Source organism: Thunnus maccoyii, chromosome 13, assembly GCF_910596095.1.
Source record: "Thunnus maccoyii chromosome 13, fThuMac1.1, whole genome shotgun sequence".
Lineage (NCBI taxonomy): Eukaryota > Metazoa > Chordata > Actinopteri > Scombriformes > Scombridae > Thunnus > Thunnus maccoyii.
The window spans coordinates 23,362,008-23,385,004 of record NC_056545.1 but is presented as its reverse complement, the minus strand read 5'-3'; the positions used below and the strand labels follow the sequence as shown (position 1 = coordinate 23,385,004).

The 22,997-nt window shown below is 40.1% G+C and overlaps 1 protein-coding gene across 8 annotated transcripts in view; it reads left to right on the top strand.

Moving 5' to 3' along the window:
• Positions 1-5,686: 5,686 nt before the first annotated feature.
• Positions 5,687-22,997, top strand: part of acaca (acetyl-CoA carboxylase alpha) — a 33,832-nt gene continuing 16,521 nt past the window's right edge. For 2 of the 8 annotated variants that reach the window (XM_042430245.1, XM_042430242.1), the window contains exons 1-32: positions 5,687-5,888; positions 7,030-7,288; positions 9,203-9,335; positions 9,982-10,120; positions 10,407-10,516; positions 10,610-10,691; positions 10,799-10,897; positions 11,120-11,226; positions 11,334-11,444; positions 11,539-11,748; positions 11,886-12,056; positions 12,696-12,857; positions 13,041-13,204; positions 13,368-13,518; positions 13,767-13,870; positions 13,986-14,213; positions 14,453-14,603; positions 14,695-14,829; positions 15,394-15,540; positions 15,634-15,822; positions 16,882-16,982; positions 17,257-17,345; positions 17,567-17,691; positions 17,972-18,085; positions 18,751-18,864; positions 18,946-19,035; positions 19,165-19,283; positions 20,578-20,601; positions 21,073-21,258; positions 22,326-22,469; positions 22,576-22,678; positions 22,774-22,881. In XM_042430245.1, coding sequence (XP_042286179.1) covers positions 7,059-7,288; positions 9,203-9,335; positions 9,982-10,120; positions 10,407-10,516; positions 10,610-10,691; positions 10,799-10,897; positions 11,120-11,226; positions 11,334-11,444; positions 11,539-11,748; positions 11,886-12,056; positions 12,696-12,857; positions 13,041-13,204; positions 13,368-13,518; positions 13,767-13,870; positions 13,986-14,213; positions 14,453-14,603; positions 14,695-14,829; positions 15,394-15,540; positions 15,634-15,822; positions 16,882-16,982; positions 17,257-17,345; positions 17,567-17,691; positions 17,972-18,085; positions 18,751-18,864; positions 18,946-19,035; positions 19,165-19,283; positions 20,578-20,601; positions 21,073-21,258; positions 22,326-22,469; positions 22,576-22,678; positions 22,774-22,881 — 4,140 coding nt within the window. In that variant the 5' untranslated portion in view covers positions 5,687-5,888; positions 7,030-7,058. Of the gene's footprint in view, positions 5,889-6,285; positions 6,343-6,493; positions 6,570-7,029; positions 7,289-9,202; positions 9,336-9,981; positions 10,121-10,406; positions 10,517-10,609; positions 10,692-10,798; positions 10,898-11,119; positions 11,227-11,333; positions 11,445-11,538; positions 11,749-11,885; positions 12,057-12,695; positions 12,858-13,040; positions 13,205-13,367; positions 13,519-13,766; positions 13,871-13,985; positions 14,214-14,452; positions 14,604-14,694; positions 14,830-15,393; positions 15,541-15,633; positions 15,823-16,881; positions 16,983-17,256; positions 17,346-17,566; positions 17,692-17,971; positions 18,086-18,750; positions 18,865-18,945; positions 19,036-19,164; positions 19,284-20,577; positions 20,602-21,072; positions 21,259-22,325; positions 22,470-22,575; positions 22,679-22,773; positions 22,882-22,997 lie in introns of all 8 variants that reach the window. The other 6 variants (XM_042430243.1, XM_042430244.1, XM_042430248.1 and 3 more) reach the window with 6 other exon arrangements.

The window sequence follows — 22,997 nt, the reverse complement described above, 5'->3', positions numbered from 1 at the left end:
AAACTGGCGGCCCTAAGAGAGGTCTGGGAAAGTGGGTGTAGCGTCTACCATACCTCTACAACCCTGAGCAGCTGGGAAAGGCGCTTGTAATCCCACACTCTCAAAGAAGGGAGCACCTCTCTTCAGGGGACTGAATCTTGTCCTGATCCACCTGAGACTGCAGCTGGGGCAGGCAAGAGGAGGAGATGCCAATTCTGCCTCCCAAAGGACTGTAAAACAAATACTATGTACTGTACATGTGAGAAGTACATCTGCAAAGTCCATGCACACACACTTGCATACTGTCCTCCTTGATTTATGTTCTTCACGTTTTTGTTTTATTTCTATTATTTTATTCTTATTTATTGTTGTTATTTACTCATCTTGTGGGTGGGGGCAATGATTCAAAAAGAAGACTAGTATTTTGTGGTTGAATTCCTCATTGTAAAGTATATAAGAATATATCAGTATGTTGCCAAAAAAGTTTGACTGTTACTGTTTCCCTTCAATAAAATGCATTCAAAACTACTTTCTGCACATTTCTGCTACTTTCTTGGGCTATACAAGTGCTATCTCGTGCTAAAAAAAATAATGTTTATGCCTATGCAGTACCTTTGGTATATTTTAGGCTTTTTATTTAATTTGTGTACTTCCAAATACTGTTCTGGCAAGATTAACCTTGCGGCTACCTTTTGGCCTGTCCTTGATTTCTCTGTCGTTACCATTAAAGGAGTACCGTGTGACCTTGGCTGTTCTTCTTAACACATCAATCACTCTTGGCATGCTACTCCAAAGGCATTGACTTTCAAGTGCATTGTAAGGCAAAGGCAGCTTTACTAATGATCCTAATGAAGTAATAGTTTCGGACAGCAATCTTAGAATATATTTTGTCACTGTTGCCTTTTCTCTCCAGAAACCCAATGATGACCGTATTCATTATTTTAAATAGGCAAATTAATTAAAGTGACACTACAGCATTTGTTATGTTACATTCTTTAGTTGGCACGAACAGTGATCTGGATTCATTTTATGTTTTCTAGACGTGTGTTGAAGCTTTACCACAGTAAGTGAGTAGTGGTGGTGTGCAACAGCTGCTGCTGCCATGCCCCTGGCCATGGCGATGGCGGCTGAGCAATAAAGGTGAATGAGCAAGTCTGCAGTCCTGTGCACTTCATTCCATATGCATGAGTGCAGCTCACTGCCTGCTAGGGCATTGTCCAATTCCCAAAACATCTCTCCTTGTGACAGCAAAGCTACACTTGAGTTGCTAATTCTTCTGCCCAGTACATCTGAAAATGTTTTTTTTGGAAAAGGCTACAAATGGCATATTGATTCACATAGTCAAGGCAGTTCACACATATAAGAGCTGACAGGATATCATTCTTGATTAAGGACAGGGAGTAAAATGAAACACTTATAGCTTCAGCAGGGAAAGCAGCTTCACAGGTGAATGGTGGTATGTTGTGACAAAAGGTTATGTCACTTTTGGACTTTTCCACTCACTAACACATGTACAGTATATGCAAAAGATATGGTTCACACATCTACTCTTAAACAGAAGCCAAAGTTCACCATGGCATATTATCTCAATGTATAGCGCAGGCTAAATTCTCTGTGGCCAAAGAAACCATTCCAGCTATCACATACCATCAAGTCATAAAAGGCACCTGGTTTTCCTGATGTTTCCTGATCTGTGTCTGACACCAGCAGGGATGTGGCACCCAGTGTGGAGTCAAAGGGAAAGGCCAGTGTGTGGATGTATCAAAAGGCACACAAGGTCATATATTAATTTTCAACTCATTAAGATTTTGCCATTATTTAAAAAAAAAAAAAAAGAACCTAAAAAAGCTACAGAGATGTGTTACAGAAAAAGTGGGTATTCAGGAGGAGAAAGAACTTTTTTGACTTATGTGAGCAAATGGCTTTAGAGAAAAAGTGTGGCCTACCACCAAAATCCACCTCTCCAATCCCAATTCAGGTCATTCAATGTAATCTGATGTGCATGTGTTAAAAATCTTTGCCATTGGAAAGTTGCTTAAAAATAAAAACACAAACTGCTTTCACTGTTTTGTATTGTGCAAAACAGTGCAATGCCCTGATGAATCTTAAATGTGTGCAATTGTAACAATAGCAATATGCAACACTGATTCTCATTGTCACTTGTAAATCTCTTTTACACTGACACATGGCACTACCTTATAAAATAAAATAAAAAAGCTCATATGAATATGTGCAGTTTAACTTCATATTATGGAGACATAGATGCTGAGCTACAGATATTCAGTGCAGTCAATGCAAACAAACTGAATTTTTTAAAAGTTTAATCTACATGAAATATTTTAAATTCAGTTAATCTTTTAAATGGCAAATGGGCTGCATTTAAGTGCTTTTCTATCTTAGCAGACAAAAATCTTTGAAATTTGCCTTTCATATTTGAAATCTTTTTGAGTTTTTCAGTTACGACAAAATAACCATACTCAAAACTTCATTTTTCACTGTAGCTGTGGGCACTAAGAAGTTAGGTGGTCTCCTAAGAGGAAGATTGATCTGAAAACTCTCCCCTGCATGTGCTGAGCTCCTCTCAAACCTCTGTTGTGTGCCTTTCTCCTTGGCTGAGCATAGCCTCATACTGAGTGGACATGTCCACTGGCTCAGAAATGTGGCAAGGAGGTCAACTGCCAAGTTTAGCAGTCAGCAGGAAACTTCTTACAGTGCTGCAGAGATCTGGGGGTGGCCCTCAGCACCAAGAGGAAAGGAGAGTTCTTCTCCAGGCAACAAAATCCTTCCTCACCCATCCAGGTATTTCTTCTACAGGCATAATTAATGGAAAAGCAATAACACAGAGGTGGACTGAAAGCAGTTATCTCACACTCCAAAGTTCGCAGAATACTCTGATAAGTTCAAAATCTGACCACGTTGCTGTCCTTGTATAATTAACCTAGAATGTTTTAACAGAGGCATAAACTTTATCAAATGTGTTATATTAGGGTAAACCCCTTGAGATGTACTGAGGGGTCCAAACTTTCTCAAGATTGTAAAGCTGCTGATGCTCTCATAACAACAAAGTGCATCTAAATTTCCTCTGAAAGAAAGTGTTGAGATAAAAATGTCAACACAGATGGCTTAAAGAGACTAGACAACTGTAATATACAATATAAATAATTCACTTTACAGGGATATCATCCTGTGTTAGCTTGTGTTATCATGAATAAAGCACTACTTTTATCTGGTGGGGCTTTGTTAAAGTGCATATACAGGGAGGCATGTAGATGCTGCTGTCAAGGTCTCCTATGAATCCATTAGTCAAACCTTAAAAAACTCTATGAGAGGGACAGATAGATGATTTTGTGTAAAATATGACATGAACGCACAAAAGGGGAAAATAACTTGTTTCACTTTTACTGGTGACTATATTGAGCGTGTGAATATCCTGTCAATTCATACTTTCTCATCAGTAAATCGCTTTCCAGTTCATTCTTGTAAAGGGAAGGTGAACACAAATGGTTGCTTGCCTCAGCAAGAACATCTTACCTTCTGTTATTGCTAATTAATTTTGATAGGAGATTTCTAACACCCTATAACTATTTATTAGGCTCTCAGTACCAAGGACAGCAGCCAGTCTTCTAGTGCAACTAAACCTGCAGAGGATACTGGCAGATACTGTGCAGTATGTCCCTATGACTCGATTTCCATGAGAATCTTGACATGGTTGTACTGCTTTCTTTACTTTCACTGAGGTCTTTAAATAGAGGGAACTGTAGAAATCACAGTGTGTCTTGGTTTGTATAGCAACAGAGACACACACTGCTGATGCTGAACAAAAAGTAGTGTCAGGCCGCAAATGCCATTTAAGTAGAGCTGGTATGGGAAGATGTTATTGTAAGTTGCTGTACATTTGTTAAGAGGATAAGGACATTTCACAAGTTGCTGAAAGAAACAGTGCATACAAAATAAAACAGGTTTCAACAAAAAGAGAAAAAAAAAGATTTTAATCTCTACCACTTTCTGTCCATTGACCCAAAGAGATGGCAAACTAATGGCCTCTGAGGCCATCTAGTGGATCAGAATTGCATTGCATTTAGGGCCTATCAGTTTTCATAAACAGTAGTAGTTTAAGTGGAGTACTCCAAATGTTGTGATTGGATATTCCAATATTGGGAGGTTATTTCACTAAATATAACTCTTCACTCTTTATGACATGGATCTGGTTTAATGGTTTATTGATGTCTTACTTCTGCGACTGAAAATGAACCACAAACCTGAAGTATCCTCTGAATTACATGTTTAGTCAGGAAAATGAGCTGGGGTAAATGTGAAATTCAGTATTGATTACATATATTACTTTAACATAACAGGCTGGTAACTTCAAGCAATCTAATATTATTTTTTAAAAATTAAAGTGTACCATTTCCCTAATTTTTAAATGTTTTTTTCTCTCTTTTGGAATTTAGTTTTTGGATCTTTAACCAGATGAAGAGAAGCTCTGAAATGAAACAGACAGAGACAGCAGCAAAAATAAATAAATAAATAAATACAATGCCTCAAAGGGCTTTAATATGACACCTACAATATAATGTTTTCAGCAACATAGCGTGCAGTAATAATAAAGTAATTATTAGTAACTATTATTTCACATATTTTTGAAACGCTCATAAACTTGATTTACAGGGGGGAAAAGTCGCCCTGTTGCTGTGTTGCAGAAATAATTGCATGATAAAAAAGTGATTTTGCAAAGGCAGTCTAACCGTTATATATTGTGTAAGCTAAGTTTGTTCACAATTTCAGCATGACTGATCCACTTGGATAACAAAGACTTTAACCTGTATAGTTTTCTCTCACTGGACTCGGCTGTGATCCAGACGTCTGCACCGCCGTGTCGCAAAAAAAGCACATGCTGTACAGTACATGAAGAGGGACCGCCTCTTCCGGGACCCGCCCCCTACAATTCTACCAAACCCGCCCACAAAAATCCCCTGGAATCTGATTGGTTCTCTGCGAGTGAGACCTTCCTAGATCTATATAAAATAGATAAACTGTTCAAACGAAAATAAATTGAACCAAACTAAAACTAGGACCACACTGAATATATAAAATGACAGTGTCTAGTAATATACTGTATCTTAGCAGTGCAAGTCTAGTATATTGTTATTGGTGTGGAAAAGTGCTTAATTTGAACTGCATTGATTAAACTACATTATCATCATTACCACTTACTATTTCTTTTTTCTTATTTTCTTTTCTAAACTCTATTTCATTTTCAGTGTGTTTTAATGTTTTTCAGTTAGTTATTCAAGTTCTACTTCTTCACAATAATAACGCAACAATTAAGTAATAACACTAATAAAGTCTTGTTTCATAGTTTAATTTAGAAACAGGTAAGAGGAAATGTTTTCATAAGCGTATTGGAATCTTTACGATTTAGATTGGTTAAATAATTTATATTAATACCACAATTTCAGGAAACATTAAATCGTCTGTGAGCATTTTAATTTAGCTGAAGGGGAAGCTGTAGTTATTTTCATCTCCACTTTCTGTACTGAAATTCTTACACTTTTATTTTGTTTTACTTACTCCCTATATACTCTTCGCTGCAGCCAGGATCTCTTGATTTCAGGCGTAAATTACCATCCATGGTACCATCTCGGGTGTGAAGTATTTTCTATCTAATCTGTTTCTATAGCGGAAGCTGAGGTCAGAGGTCAATGTCCAGGAGTAACCTGCTCGCGCATCATCGCATCACCCCACTCTCTGCTGTTAAAGCGTCTGTTGTATGGTTGGAGCTATAGTGACCTCATCATGATGTGATTTTTTTCATCATCTCTGGAAACAGGGATGTCTGATAGACTCAATTAACTTATCGATCTTTTGGACTCAACTTTTCAGGATTACGTGTCGGTTTATCTCCACCGGTGAGTCGCTATCTTTTATGATTATGACCATTCTGTTTATCGTTAGTTGCGTTCAGAAAGGTGTGGACCACGCTGCAGTACAGTACACCGGCCGGCAGTGCAGCCAGCTACTGTATTAGTGATATTACTGTGGCATTAAAATTGTATAAGCTAGCTACTGCCAGTAAAGTAGCTAACTCCCAGCTTATCTGTTGGTGCCGGTGAGTTAGGAAGCTAGCGTTAGCTTTGATTTGACAGGTAACGTTAACATAGCAGACAAAACCAGAAAAATGGTTGAAATGTCCACTCAGCCGTCTACTGCTATTAAATTAATATGGTTTTAGTCAGAAGTTTCGGGCTGTTTCCAGGCTACATTCTCGGTATCATTTTGTGATGTTCCCCTGGCTCACGTTTGCAGCGTGTCTGGCAGGAGTGCTCGGCTTGTTTTTCTGGTCTCGCAAGCAGCTTTCGATAGGTAAGGTGTGCCTTACTTACCTTGGATTCTACTCTTTACTCTTGCACAAGCAGGTGGAAAAAATTTAGTTGTAGCAACGAAGCTAAAGGAAGAAAGGCAGGTTTGACAGCATCGTGGCAGTTAACTAGATGACATGTTATTGTTTCCACAGCGTGCATAGGACATTGTCCTTGGTAACCTAGCTTTCCTATTGAAATAAGCAGTGAGGGGAGAAGTCTATTACTAGAGTAAGTGATGTGAGTCCTTTCAGTAAACTGTGTTCTAAAATCAATGTGTGCAACCTGCAATTCAATTGTAGCCATGCACTTATCTCACATGACAGCAGGACTTCTAATTGTTGATAAATGTAAAAGGGAGCCACTGTTTGCTTCTGGCTGTATGGTTACTGGTAACAACATCACTGCAGATGTCAGCATTTTATCTTTCTTGGATTCTGATGTACAACTGATATGTTTGATGATGGCACATCTTCAGAACCTGCACATGATGTTCTGATGCTCCCCATGTGGGTCCAGGTGTTGCAACATCTGTTGTATTATCAAGATACTTAAGTTTATGTAACCCACTTTTGCAATATGACAAACAGCATCACGTGCTAGCCAATGCAATACAGTGTCACACTGTACCCTGATGTTTGGACTCTATGTCATTTATAACTGTTGCTGCCTCTGCTCTCTTCCTTGTCAGTATTTGCAGCCTGTTCGTGTCGGCCAGCCATGGCACAGCAGGATGGTGCTGCCAAGAAGAACCCCGCTGTTGCGGCGCTGCACTCTCACTTCATTGTGGGATCAGTGTCGGAGGAGAACTCAGAGGATGAAATCCAAGGCAAGGCAGACCTGCAGCTGGAGGAGAAGGAGGGACGCTCCTTGTCACCGTCATCCGGTAGCTCAGACAGCACCTATGAAATGGGCTTCGACCACATCGATGGACCCATGCACAATCTAAGGTTAGACGAATCCAGACCTGCTCTGTCTGCATCACCATCTAGTCTGTCAGCGTTCATTTACAATTTGTCTGCACAGTACTGCTAAAATAGTACATTGCATTTCCTGCAGTATACTGTGATTATGATATTAGTTATCTTATATACGGATACAGATTTTTCTGTGATTATTTGTTTAGATATTCTAAAACAGTTTATTTTTTAGGGAACTTTAGGGAAAACGTGGGTACTCACACTCAGTTTTAGTCAAGTGTCATCTTTTTTTCTCAGACATGCAGACTAGTTTGTATTGAGAATGTACCATGTCTAGAAATCTGCTTCAAACATTTCCCTAACTTGGAAAATATTAGTGCTTTGTTAGGGTTTTACATTATTGTTTCCCATAGGGATGCATTACATCAACAAATTATGCCTTACATTTCTACACTATGAGCACATCACATTTACAGCTTAGAATTACAGTATTTCCATATAAAGGATGCAAATGTGAGATACATATAGTAACCTGCAACTTAAAGAAAAACTGTCTTTATAAGACTAGTCAATCAGGGCAGGCCTGTGGTCCAAAATGACCTATAGTACACTCCGTTCAGACTCATCTGTCGCTGGGTAGCCCCTTTTTACAGCACATGTGAAAAATATGGTTTCGCTAGCTGTACGCTACTGAAGGCTTTCTCTGTGTTGTGAGTCAGTGAGGTTGGCCTGGAAAGTGGGCATAGACTTCAGAATGTTGGCTTGGGAAAACAGAAATTCCTAATCCAACAGCCGAAAGGAGCTATTCAGTACTAACAGAAGTTTGTATAAAGCGTGCAGTCTTGATGATGTAGGTAACTGCCGAGGGAATATCATACTCTTAATCCCATGCTTCTCCCTTCCCCTCAAAAAAAATTATCTGCAAATTTGATTTAAACATGATTATAGTATGCAGCCAAACTTGTTGCCATTGTTGTTTATTCCCCTGCTGACTTTGTTTACTTGTCAGGAAAGCTAGATTTTCTTTGCAACTGAGTTTCAGAACCCCATTATCATTATAAGACACTGGGAACTCCTAGATCTCACTGATTCCTTTGTACAGTCTGGTTTTGTATAATCAGTTTCATAAGGACAGAGGATGAGGGAAGTTGGGGGTTAACTGAAAGAAGTTGGGACAGCGGTTTTAAAACTTGAAGTACCGGATAGGGGTGCCTGCCTACCCCCGCCCCCGTAATTTTCTCTCTCACAGGACAGAACAAAGTGTTGCAGCTCCACAGCTGGATTCAAATTAGAGCCTCCATTCAGTGGGAGCTCATTTGCCTCGTGCCAGTAACGTCTACAGTGTTGCAATAATGCAGTATCAGGCCACAGACGCCAGCCAGCCAAACGAGCTCAGGCACTGCCACACCCTCCAGCTGATAGTAATATCCCTCCCCCTGCACTACCCTCTCCCCTGAATGGTTCCCTTTGGGGTGGAGCTTGAGTGAAAGAGCTCTGCAAATCCTGTTGTTAAGATACTTGCCCAAGCTTGTATGTGAGGACGGGAAAGTGTCCTGTCCTATTGTTCACAATATGCTCTACTCTGTCAGTGGATATACTATAAGCAGACTGTTTTCCTCTCAAGGATATTATTGATGACCCTTCACTTTTGCTGTTCAAGATAAGAGACAGTAGCCAAATCCTGTGTTTCTAAGACCAGTAGGTCTCTTATCAATATGAGGTGATATCAGTGTCTTTTTATCTTCTGGGCTGAAAAAAATGAACTGTTTTTAAAGCACGGTCGCTGTTGAAAGACTCACATCTTTCTAAATTCTTGACTTTGTAAGATGCAGATTATTAAATGTTTTGCACTGTCAAAATGAGAGCTAATACATTTTCTGCTTGTTATCAGCATGGCTACCATTTTAAGGTCATTTTATGCATTCTTCATATTTCTTAAAACAGGCCGAGCATGTCAGGGCTGCACCTGGTGAAGCAGGGCAGAGATCGCCGGCGTATTGATCTGCAGAGGGACTTCACTGTGGCTTCTCCTGCTGAGTTTGTCACCCGCTTTGGTGGCAACAAGGTCATCGAGAAGGTAACTGTTTTTTATCTACCATGTTCCTGAAAGCATGTTAAAAGTGCTAATTATAAACCAATCATGCTATATTCAGAAATGAATCATTTACAGCGTATTTCATGATGAAAACAAACCAGTGAAGAATTCTGAAAGAAAGGGAACTGTGTTTTTTTGTGGTTTTGCATTACACAGTGATGTATTAAGTCTTTATGCATATAGACACAGCAAATTCTGTCTATTTTTTTAGGAGAACTAGAGAAAATGTCCTACTTTGGGATTTGCCAAATCCCGTTTCACTGACTTTCCATGTCTCACAGTTGTAGTAAAATTATTAGAAAGTTATTAGAATTTGTGCCACAGCTTCTGCTACTACGGAAATCAAAAGATATTTTTTGCAGGAAATATTTTAAATTATTCCCTTTTTGAAGAAGTCAGTAATGTATCCATACAATTCTCAACAAAATTTATAAGACTATGTGCATGATATTATTTTTTCATGTAGTCTTTTATTTGCTTGTGCCACTCAGCAACTGAAGACAGTTGATGCTAAATTCATGTTCAATGACCTTTCACGCTGTAACATGATTAGCCACTTATTGATGCTTTTTATTAATGTGAATGTGAACAAATCAACATTGACAACTCAACTACTTTGTTTCTCCAGGTGCTTATTGCCAACAATGGCATTGCAGCGGTCAAATGCATGCGGTCCATCCGCCGCTGGGCTTATGAGATGTTTCGCAATGAAAGGGCAATCCGCTTTGTTGTAATGGTGACCCCAGAGGACCTGAAGGCCAACGCAGGTAAACTTTGCCATGACATCTCTGAACAAGTATAACATCTGAATAAATGCACCAACTGTGCAACTGTGGTGTCAGCGACATGACAAAACACCAGATTCAGCTAAGGCCTGCAAGACTGACACTGAATTACTGAACGGTTTATGTGCTTCAGCTGTTGCAGTGCATCCAAACCCTTCAAGTAATTAAGAAGACAATACAACGGAATCCATGAGGAATGTTGTAGATGTGACTGCAGCAAGATGATTTAGGATAAAAATGAAGTTTTCCATGGTTCTGTCTTTCACAGAGTACATCAAAATGGCAGATCATTACGTGCCTGTGCCAGGAGGGACTAATAACAACAACTATGCCAATGTCGAGCTCATTTTGGACATTGCTAAACGCATACCTGTTCAGGTACCACCACACACCTATCCATAGTTATCCCACCGTACCTAATAACTTTAATCATTTATTGAGTGCTCATTGTGATACTATTGTTCCTTACAGGCTGTATGGGCTGGGTGGGGTCATGCCTCAGAGAACCCCAAACTCCCAGAGCTGCTTCAAAAGAATGGCATTGCTTTCATGGGTAAGATAAGTTTCTTGTTTTACTTATCACTTAGTTGGCCCTTTAGTTTACCTACGTAATATCAGTTTACTGAGCAATTTTTTTTTTATCACTTACTCCTTACTCAGGTCCTCCAAGTCAGGCTATGTGGGCTCTGGGAGATAAGATTGCCTCCTCTATTGTGGCTCAGACTGCTGGCATTCCAACCTTGCCCTGGAGTGGAACAGGTAGGTCACAGTTTGTGTGGAGTCCCCATATATGTTGTTTAGGATCAGCTTCTGTTTTGTGTCCAAGCTTTGAAAAAAATAAAGGGTGTTTCTGGATTCCAATAAAAAAACAGTCAATGCTCTGGTGTCTGCTTTCTGAGATACAAAAAAATATTAATACTGTATTACACAATGTCATGGAAAAATATAAATGCTGAAATGTTAGCTGTTTGTCTTTCTCAGCCCTGACAGTAGAGTGGACAGAGAGCAACCAAAAGAAGAGAATCATCAATGTTCCGTCTGACGTGTACGAGCTTGGCTGTATACAGGATGTAGAGGATGGCCTGAAAGTAAGCACCTAAGGAAAACTTTATTACACCTAATTAATGTCACATGTGCTTTAGTATCCTGTGCCCATCTGCGTGTATGCTAGAAAGTTGTATGTTTCCATTGCCAGGCTTCTGAGAAGGTCGGCTACCCTGTAATGGTGAAGGCCTCCGAGGGAGGTGGAGGAAAAGGCATCCGTAAGGTCAATTGTGCTGATGATTTCCCGAACCTCTTCAGACAGGTGAGGAGAAACTAAATCTAGTATTTGATTTAAACCATTATGCAGGACTTGATGCAATGAGGAATTGAATTTTTTTTTCTCTCTGGTTCTCCAGGTCCAGGCAGAGGTTCCAGGATCCCCTATTTTCGTCATGCAGCTAGCTAAGCATGCCCGCCACTTGGAGGTCCAGATCTTGGCTGATCAATATGGCAATGCCATTTCCCTGTTTGGGAGAGACTGTTCTGTGCAGCGGAGGCACCAGAAAATTATAGAGGAGGCTCCTGCTACCATTGCCACTTCTGATGTGTTTGAGGATATGGAAAGGGTACAGTTCATCTAGCATTGTTTGTACTTATATATAGCTCATAAATGGAGATTTAAGACCGGCTAAGTAAATTGAGATTAACTGAAGCTTGAACACATTTGAATCTTGATATGAATACAACTGTTTTCTCTTCTCAGTGTGCAGTGAAGCTGGCAAAGATGGTAGGGTATGTCAGTGCAGGTACAGTGGAGTACCTCTACAGCCAAGACGGCAGCTTCTACTTCCTGGAGCTCAACCCTCGTCTGCAGGTGGAACACCCCTGTACTGAGATGGTGGCTGACGTCAACTTGCCTGCTGCCCAACTGCAGGTCAGTCTCACACACGCCTGTGTTGGTAGAATAAGCACACTCCATGTTACATCACGTACGATGCGTTTGAGTCTGTGACTGTCCAGCAGCCTACAAAGTTAGCATGCTTCACCGACTTCACCGCTCTGCATTAGACGGGCCCCCTTGTCTCCATGGCAACCAACTGCAAAAGAAAGGGGCGATAAGCAGTAACGTTGTAGTAGATCTGTTGGTTGTAGCTGCAATTGGTCACGTGGTCTGTTCTGCAGTGTTTAGGATTGTGTGTATGTAGGTCAGTGGCAGTCAAGCTGAAGGGCAGTGTTGCTGGGAAAGCTGTGTATTCAAAGCTGATTGGGTGTTATTGTGGGACTGACGCTCTCTCTGGCAAAGAGGAAGTCAACCACCCACAGTCTTATTCCTGGCAACTCAGTCTCTGTCAGCAAGATATCGTTAATCAGTTGTATATAAAACTGAAAATGTCATGTTGACAACAGTCAGACAAGCAAGGTGGAGAGAACATATGTTTCATTCAAAGCATTTGTAATCCATATATGTGCTTTAATGTGTTCTTAGCCACGTTTGTTCAGGGCGTGTGAGCCGGTTCCATGTCAGTTCAAATACATAAACTTGTGTTGTGCTTATTCCATTATCCGCTGTTAGATTGCTATGGGTATTCCTCTTCACCGGATCAAAGACATCAGGATGCTTTATGGGGTTCAGCCTTGGGGAGACTCTCCGATTGACTTTGAGGGTCTGTCGACAGCTCCCTCCCCACGGGGACATGTCATTGCAGCACGTATCACCAGTGAAAACCCTGATGAGGTAAGTTTCACTCTCTCCTGGTCCACAAAATGTTTGCAGCGAAAGTTTACACAAAGTCTATGATTTCTGTTGTGGTTCAGTTACTTTTGTTTTGTCAATTTTCACTTTGTAATTCTGTTGTGCCATAAATAAAGGCCATTATTATTTTGTTTTATGAAAAAATAAAATATGGTCTGATTGCAGGGTTTCAAGCCAAGCTCCGGGACGGTGCAAGAGCTGAATTTCCGCAGCAATAAGAACGTGTGGGGCTACTTCAGTGTTGCAGCAGCTGGTGGACTGCACGAGTTTGCTGACTCCCAGTTTGGACATTGTTTCTCTTGGGGAGAAAATCGTGAAGAAGCCATCTCGTGAGCACACTCTTTTTAAAGCATTGCTGTATTAGAAAGATTAAGTGAAAGAAACATTTATTTATTGCTAATGGTAATACATATTTACAATGTTCAATGTTTATCATACAGTTTTTTTTCTTTTTATAGCTGATACATGTGGTTATGTCTTAATCTTTTCTAGCAACATGGTGGTGGCTTTGAAGGAGTTGTCTATCAGAGGAGACTTCAGGACCACAGTGGAATACCTCATTAAGCTGCTGGAGACTGAAAGCTTTCAGCACAACAGCATCGACACAGGCTGGTTGGACAGGCTTATCTCAGAGAAGATGCAGGTATGCAGAGATATTCTCGCTGTGGTAGCTCCATGCTCTTCTATAAGCTATAATAAGAGAAGATATGTTTGACATGCTGACCCACATTATAATGCCGGTACTGTAAGCTACAATATATTTTGAGATAATAGTGGCTCGTCCTTCTGGCACCATGCAGTTCGAATCTAAACTTGACTCGAGAGTAGACAGCAATTTAATTCCAGGTTTCTGTATTTCTGGCTAAAAAGTAATGAGTATGTTGCATGCAGGCTGAGCGTCCTGATACCATGCTGGGAATTGTGAGTGGGGCTCTTCATGTGGCAGATGTCAATCTAAGGAATAGTGTCTCCAACTTCCTACATTCTTTGGAAAGGTAAAAATGCGCCCTGTCGTTCATTTCAAATGAATTCATTTCAAATAGTAGCTAGAGGAAACAAAAAAACAGTGTTTGAATGTAAAACATGAGACGATCTCTGCTGTCTGACTAGGGGCCAGGTACTGCCAGCACACACACTACTCAACACTGTGGATGTGGAGCTGATCTATGAAGGTACTAAGTACGTCCTGACGGTGACACGCCAGTCTCCTAACTCCTATGTGGTTATCATGAACAACTCCTCAGCTGAAGTGGACGTCCATCGGCTCAGTGATGGAGGTCTGTTGCTGTCCTATGATGGCAGCAGCTACACTACCTACATGAAGGAGGAAGTTGACAGGTAAAAGAAAACTAAGATTAAGAATGAATATCATTAGAGATCCAAATGGAAAAATGTGGCTGCACTGAAGAATAGAATAAGGATTCACTGGAAAGAGAGAAAGAGAATTTAAGAAAAGTATTAATTTTGCTAACTCATTGTCTAGAAAAAGCATTGTCCTTTTTTGATGGACATAATTACAGTCTTCTGATTCTGGCTCTGATGTTTTACATAGACTAAGTCATTTTTTTTCTCTACAGGTATCGCATCACAATTGGAAACAAGACTTGTGTTTTTGAAAAGGAGAACGATCCCTCGCTGCTGCGTTCTCCTTCAGCAGGAAAAATCATCCAGTACACAGTGGAGGATGGTGGGCATGTGTTTTCTGGCCAATGCTACGCTGAGATAGAGGTACAGAATGTTAATCAGTGATCAGTATAAATGTACTTCACTTTTGTTGAATGGATTGTGTAGATGTAAACTCAATGCTTTTAAATTCCAGGTGATGAAGATGGTAATGACCCTCACAGCTGCAGAGTCTGGTTGTATTCACTATGTGAAGAGGGCTGGAGCAGCACTGGAGCCTGGCTGTGTCATTGCCAAACTGCAACTGGATGACCCAAGCAGAGTGCAACAGGTACTGTGTGTTTGACTAATGCTATCTACACAGGTAGATGCTGTATGCCAAGTAGGATTTTCCATATGCTACCAAATGACCTATGACATGTAATTTCTCATTTAAATCCACAATATAAATTTAAATCCCAAGTTAAGACCTACAATCCCTCTATTCAAAGTAACAAAAGCAACAGGCAGACTTTAATACATGAGAGCAGCACTTGCTCAACAAGCCTTTTAACGGATCTGTGTTGATGACAAGGAAACTGAGCCTGCCAACAAAGATAAAGGCTCAATTATCCGAGGGGAACTGGTGTGTGTGAGTCAGCATCCGTCTGACCCAATGTAATGTCAGAAAGTCAGGGGAGGCAAAAGGACCAGCTGAGCATTGTGATGGAGAGGGAGCCCGCTTCTGGTAAATTTGTCAGGACTGGTTAGATAACCATGTCCAAAGTGAAGAAGAAAGTGTAGCCTACAAATTTTAGGCTACTTTCTTGAACAGACATTATTCTGGGTGACGACAAATTTCTTCAGCTACATGGTTATGAAATATGCTTAAGAAATATTTGTGTTTGTCTTGTAGGCAGAGCTGCACACAGGGGCCTTGCCTTCTATCCAGGCAGTAGCCCTGAGAGGGGAGAAGCTACACAGAGTCTTCCACAACACACTGGATCACCTTGTTCACATCATGAATGGCTACTGTCTTCCTGAGCCGTTCTTCAGCGCAAAGGCAAGAAATCATACACACCTGGGTACACACAACATCAGCTCTTCCAACCGTAAGCAGGTCCTTTTAAAGATATACTCCTTGTGTCTTTCTCAGTTGAAAGAGTGGGTGGAAAGGCTGATGAAAACCATGCGTGATCCCTCTTTGCCACTGCTGGAGCTTCAAGACATCATGACTAGTGTGTCGGGTCGTATCCCCCCTGCTGTGGAGAAGGCCATTAAGAAGGAGATGGCTCAGTATGCCAGCAACATCACTTCTGTGCTCTGCCAGTTCCCAAGCCAGCAGGTGCCCAGCAACACATGCACACACCTCGCTAACTACACCCTCATTCCTCTTAAATGTACCCTGTCGATTACAGTGAAACTCTTGTCAAGCACCTCACTGTTACTGTTTTTTTATTTGACATTCTTGTGGCTGCAAAATATGTGAGGATTCATGTTTTTAGGGACATCAGGCAGTGAAAAGGCTGCTGTTTCTAAAGGATATAATATTAAAATCATGCAGTGATTTTCCTCCATAGAGAATTTTAAGGCCTTGGTCAGATTTAGATGTAGTTTGCACAAATGATGAGCATGTCAGCAATAATAAAATTGTCAGAGAGTGATGAATGTAGCACATTTTTTACCCAGTCACATTAGATAACCTACGAAACAACATTAAAATCCGTTAAAATAGTAATAACAGGTTGTATTGTTTTCCAGTGATTACAGTATTTTAAAGGTTTTCTCAGTTTGGCAATGGGATTTCTCAACTGTAGTGTCCAGTTGCGCTCCACTTCCCCATTGGCTCGAAAAATACTGTGTCTACCCCCTCTTGACTTTTTTTTTTTTTTTTTTACAGTTTCTTGTGCAAACAGATTATTTCAAAATATATATCCAAATGACTACATCTTTGTCCAAGAAAAAGTAGGCAGAAAGTTAGTACTGTCTGTCTGTGTATCTGTCTGAGTTTTGTGTGTGTGTGCTTCTGTGTGATTATTCAGATTGTCAGTCTACATTGAGAAAAGATGTGTGTCCAACAAGACTTTGCTGGATTATTTAAACAACACACTGGGTTTGATATGCTTTGATATTTATGCATATTTTAGGAATATGGTATTTATGCATAGTTTATGAAGAGCAGAGCAAGAGTATTATCATACACCTTAAATGATATTTAGCTCTAGATGTAATTACAAATGTCACGCCCAGTTAGGATCTCACATTCTCTTGCTGGTTCCTGTACACAGTTTAATTATATAACAAGTTAACGGAGGGGTCCTCAGTGCCACTGGGATTAAATGCTTATGAGTTTCCACTGCTGTTGGGATTAAATACTTATATTGTTGATCTCCTTTGTTTCCAGATTGCAAACATCCTGGACAGCCATGCTGCTACTCTTAACAAGAAGTCAGAGAGAGAAGTCTTCTTTATGAACACACAAAGCATTGTTCAGCTGGTGCAGAAGTGAGTACTATAGTCTATATCTAAGTATAATGAAAAACTCCACACAATGAGTCATAGAACATGCTATGACTGGAATGCATAGACGAGCTGCTTGAACATCATAGATCTGCAACAACTTTTTGTAATCCTGATTTGCTGTATATTTTTTGTTTTCCTAGTCACTAGATCCTTCGGTCCACAGAGTGATGGATCTTCTATTTGTCCATGTGCCTACTTACAATACAATAGCTGCATTCTTCTTTGTGTCAGACAAGACTGTTTTTGTCTCCAACAGGTATCGCAGTGGCATCCGAGGTCACATGAAGGCGGTGGTGATGGACTTGCTCAGGCAGTACCTGAAAGTAGAGATTCAGTTTCAGAATGGTGAGGAACAGCAGCTACACACTGTTTTAGTGGTTTCATGGGTTCATTGTTGCGACATATCACAATATGCAAGAGCAACGTGGTTTGAGCTTTCCTCTTGTCCTCCATGTTTTTCAGGAGAGATGCAGTTACTCATCTTCTCCATTGGGTGGAGCTCTTTCATAATAAACGTTCCTCTGAGCAGCATTAACTAAAGCTCTTTTGTGTTGGCTTGTTAACAGGACACTATGACAAGTGTGTGTTTGCACTGCGTGAGGAAAACAAAGGCGACATGGCCAATGTGCTCAACTATATCTTCTCCCATGCCCAAGTCACCAAGAAGAACCTGCTGGTTACAATGCTGATTGTAAGTGTGCCTCCTCACTGTGTGATAAAGACAGATTTCCCTTTCAAGACCTCTGCTTTTGTATGAGATATTGACTCGTTCATCATATCTATATTCATATTTCAGTCAATTAACAGAAAGGTCTAATTTAGGGTACACTGGCATTTCATTGAGGCACTGCTCATGTTTATTGACACATGGATATGTAATTACATGTAGGTTTGTGTGTACTAGCAATGTGTGTGACATTATGTTATGTTATCCTATATGTTGTGTTAATGTTTTCTTATCCTGTCTCTAGGACCAGTTGTGCGGCCGTGATCCCACACTGACAGATGAACTGATGGCCATCTTGACTGAACTCACCCAACTTAGCAAGACAACCAATGCCAAAGTGGCACTGCGTGCTCGGCAGGTCAGATGTTCGTTCCTTATTCTGGATGACAAATGTATTTTATGTTCCATTGACTCCATGTTCAACATTAAGTAACAACTAAGAAGTATGCTACATGGCAAAAGTGTATTGTCAACAAAAAGGATATGGACTTATGCTTGCTTAAACTGGAGGGTTGAAAAAAATCTGCTGAAGTGGATAGCTGCTTTGCTTTATGTAGGATTTTCTGTAGGATGTAAAAATACCATCACAAGCTTATATAATAAAGTGAGATTAGAGAGTCAGAAGTAGGGTTAGAGTTATAACCATGTTCGGGTAAGGTCAAATCTAGAATTTAAAATGTGGATTAGCCCAGGCTAAATGTTACCATACTGTGCAAAGATGCATCAGATAGGGAAGTTATTGACCATCTATTTCTCAACATTGGACTTAAGTTCTTTTTCCATTATCCATGGTGACAATTTCACCACCAGATGTCACTATCCACTCTGACAGAAAGTAGATTGTGATATTCATTTGTATGGGTTAAAACAAAACAATAGAAAAATGTACCTAAACATTTTAAAATGTCTGTAACTGAAACTGTAAAAAGATAGACACTGTTAGAAAATGTGAAGGAAAAAAAGAAGCATTGTATGCTAACTCATACCTAATGATTAAATAATAAATCAATCCTCTTTACCCAGGTATTGATAGCTTCCCACCTCCCCTCTTATGAGCTCCGACACAACCAGGTGGAGTCCATCTTCCTCTCTGCCATTGATATGTATGGACACCAATTCTGCATCGAGAACCTCCAGGTAGGCCCGAAAGTAAGGACTAGCAGTTGTGACTTTATTAAAGAGAACAAGTGTTAAAGACGGCTCCTTTTTTTCTTCTAGAAACTGATCCTTTCAGAAACATCCATCTTTGATGTTCTGCCCAACTTCTTCTACCACAGTAATCAGGTAGTACGGATGGCTGCCCTTGAGGTGAGAGGAATAACAATCTCAGTCCACAAATCACTTTACTTTTACTTCATTTTAATGGATGTTAAAATGCAGGAAATTCGCATATCTAACTAATATAATTTTCTGTGGCTTTATCTTGAATACCCGCAGGTGTACGTTCGCAGAGCATACATTGCCTATGAACTCAACAGCGTTCAGCATCGGCAGCTGAGGGACAACACATGTATAGTAGAGTTCCAGTTCATGCTTCCCACCTCACACCCCAACAGGTATCACACACGCAAAATCCCCGCAATGCTCACATGCTGTGCATCACCTTTCCTGCTGCCCCCCCTCCCCCTTCTAATGGCACCTGTGGACAGGAATCAGTATTTATAATAGACATGCATATCAAATTTTCCACTGGTGGCAGTGATGCTGGCAAGTTGGCAGCACCACCATATATATGGTCACAGTTTTATGTCAACCTATACCTTCAAGGATTTTCTGTTGTTCCTACTCACTGCCTTACTTTTTGTGACCTGTCCACATATCTGTAATCAGATGAATATCGAGTAGTGATGTTACATAAGTACATTTTAAAATAAGTGCAGCAATGAAAAGCTGGAGCTGGAAGTTCTGTGCTTCACAATTATACATCATCCATGGTGCCCTGAGTCCTTTAAACCCCCTCCCACCTTCCCATGCTATGTGTCATTGTTCATTGTTTTTCTCCATGTAAATGCTCCTCATGTGCAAAAGAAGGTATTTTGCAAGACTGAAAATACTTTTCTTTGGTTTGTCAAAAGCGTGTGAGAGCCATGAGCAGCAAAGCCCCCCAGCCTCAAGAGTCTCATGTCAGTTACTCTTCCTTGTGAGTCCTGGAAAAACATAGGTGGTGCTCTTATGCCCTATAAATCTGGAGCATCAGAGAGAAACCAGAGACAAACTTGGGATTTGTATTGTACATGCTCAGCATTTGAAAAAGCTTGTAACAGACACAGTTCTGTGGCATTTCTGTTGCACTTGTGTTCCGCATCCTACCTGCGTGATTGTGTTCAGTTTGTCTGTGTTCGAATGTGTGTATGTGTATTTGCTTGCTCGCTTTGCATCGCTAATAAGTGTCTTAGCTGTTTTGGTTTCAACTTGTTTACACAGTTAGTCATAGAAATCTTTTATATGCCATCACATACTCATTTTATTGCATGCTTGTGATTTCATGTATCTGGATTAACCCTCACGTGTGGCTCATCACTGTGAACTAAAGACAGCATGAGAGTGTGAAATGATCCTGTCTTTGTTGGGAATATGCCTCAACAAAAGGAGGCCTCAGGATCTCCTGATGCATGTTGTAAAGGGAGCAGTCAGGAAGTGAAATGTGTGTCGGAATGACTAGAAAGATATTTTCACAATTTATCTTCCATCTTTAGATTAAGTGCATTCATTTAGATATCAATCAAGACATAATAAATTCATTACTGTTAAACATTGCACACAAACACACACACATTACTACACCTTGACTGTCTTCCTCTCCTGATATATGCCACTAACCACTTAGTAATCAATGTTGTTTGATTGCAGAGGGAACATCCCCACTCTAAACAGGTATTGTAAACATTCTCTTCATTGCGTAGACTACTAGTGACCGTAGACTAGCTAGCTGCATGGTCAAAATAGTAATTCACCCTCTGGTAATTAAGTGTTTGTTTAATTGTTGCTTTTGATGCTTTTGAATCTCCAAAAAAATGAAACTGATTTAGCAGCTCGGGTATAGTCTGGTTGATGAGCACAATGTTTCTGAATTTTACTGACAACAGCATGGCCCTTGACATTCAGCCTCGGTGTCAAACATTTTAACATTTTTTTTATAAATTTGTGTGTATGTATGTGTGTGTGTGTGTCTATGTGAAAGAGTGTTACATTCCTGACTATTGTGTGTATGTCCTTCAATATAGTGGAGATATGGAATAACTTGGGATGCAACGTGGTGTAAGATAATTAAAAATACATTTGAGGAAATGTTTTACACTAGTGCAGATCCCCTGAACTGAAACTTAGCTGTGACTGTCCTACCAGGAAAATGTCTGCTCCAATCCCGGACATTGTAAAAGCCACGGACACTAAATTAAAGGAAACTAAACCCCAGGACCTTAAAGCACCAGATAGTAAATCAAAGGATGATAATGCTGAGAAGACAAATGCCTCAGATTTGGATGATAATGCTGAGAAGACAAATGCCTCAGATTTGGAATCTATCGACAGGTTTGACACATAAAACCTCTAGAGTACTTTCAGTGGGTGTAACCTCTGGGACAGCTTCTGTCAATCAAAGGACTAACACCCAACATGAATACTTAAAGGGGTCTTTCTGGTGGTTTTATGTTCCCTTTTTCTTGTGAAGTAAATATTTTCTTTGTTGAAATTTGACTAACGTGGTCTGTCAAAAATCCCTCACATACTGTACAGCTGCTTTCACTCTGTTCAGTTATTATAAAAGTGGAATTTTGTTACTACTTACTTTTTATAATTTGAATCTCATTCATTTTTACATTCTCTATACTAAATAATCTCCTACAATTGCATTTCATTCATATGAATGGGACACCAGAATGCTTAATAATCCAATATTGGATTATGCTGATGTTGTATATCAGGCTGCATCCAAAACTAATCTCCTTCCCCTCAATATAGTTTATAATAGACTATACAGATTTGTTCCTGGCTGTCCTTTCATAACTCAACATTGTACAATGTATGAAACTCTTAATTGGCCCTCTCCCATCATAAGAAGACAGAGACATTGGCTACAATTTATTTTTAAATGTATACATTTCAATTAACCTCACTATGTATAAAAGTTTATGTTACCTTTGTCCTCTAATTATCAATTGAGTATCAATTCTATACAGCTCTTTTTTTCTGTTCCTGCAGTCAATAGTTAAGAAAGCTTTTATGTTTAAAGCTCCCTCTGATTGGAATAAGTGTAAATATTCAATCCATATCATCCTTTCACTTGTTCAAAAATGCCCTGTCTTCTTATTATAGGATCAGTTGTACATTTTGTTTTTGTTAAATGTTTTGTCTAATTGTGCTTATTATGTATTATTGTCATTGAGGCCCCCCCCCCTTGAAAACGAGATGGTACATCTCAAGGGGTTATACCCAATATAGAATTTCCAATTTCCAAGCAACTCAAACTTGATACTGCTGAAAATCTGAGGGATCAAAACTTTTTTGAGGTTCTTAAAGGTGAATGGGGGACGTCTTCACAGAGCCAGTCTAGTGGTATGGCAGATTCTCATTGTAAACGCTCTCTGTCAACACCCTAGGATGTCATTCTCATCCAACCTAAACCACTATGGCATGGTGCACGTGGCCAGTGTGAGTGATGTTTTGCTTGACACATCTTTTACACCACCTTGTCAGCGCATGGGAGCCATGGTCGCTTTCCGCTCCTTCCAGGAGTTCACCAGGTCAGTCCTTGAATGGAATAATTCTAAACTTCGATGTTTTTCATCAGTAGGTGAAGATGATTTTGCAGGTGTGATTAATGCCATGTATGATTTTTCTCATCTACAGGAACATAGCGGACGTGTTGAGCTGCTTCTCTGACTCTCCTCCTCCAAGTCCAACCTTCCCAGAGGGAGGTAATCCTGTCCTGTACGGTGAAGAGGACAACAAGGTGACAAAAACAGACTTGTATTCTGATACAGGCTGGTCATTGACCTGTATGGATGTGTATATTTGAATGAAATGTGAATTTGTTTTGTAATCCAGAGTGTTCAGGAGGAACCCATCCATATCCTGAATGTGGCTATAAAGACTGACAGCGACATTGATGACGATGGCCTGGCAGCCATGTTCAGGGAGTTCACTCAGTCAAAGGTCTACAACAAAGCCTTTGTTTGTTTTATTTGAAATTCCAGCAGAGAAAGTTAAATTTTGGAAATAGCTCAGAAGGATCTTTTTATCCTGACATTTTCCCTTTTTGTCAATCTCAG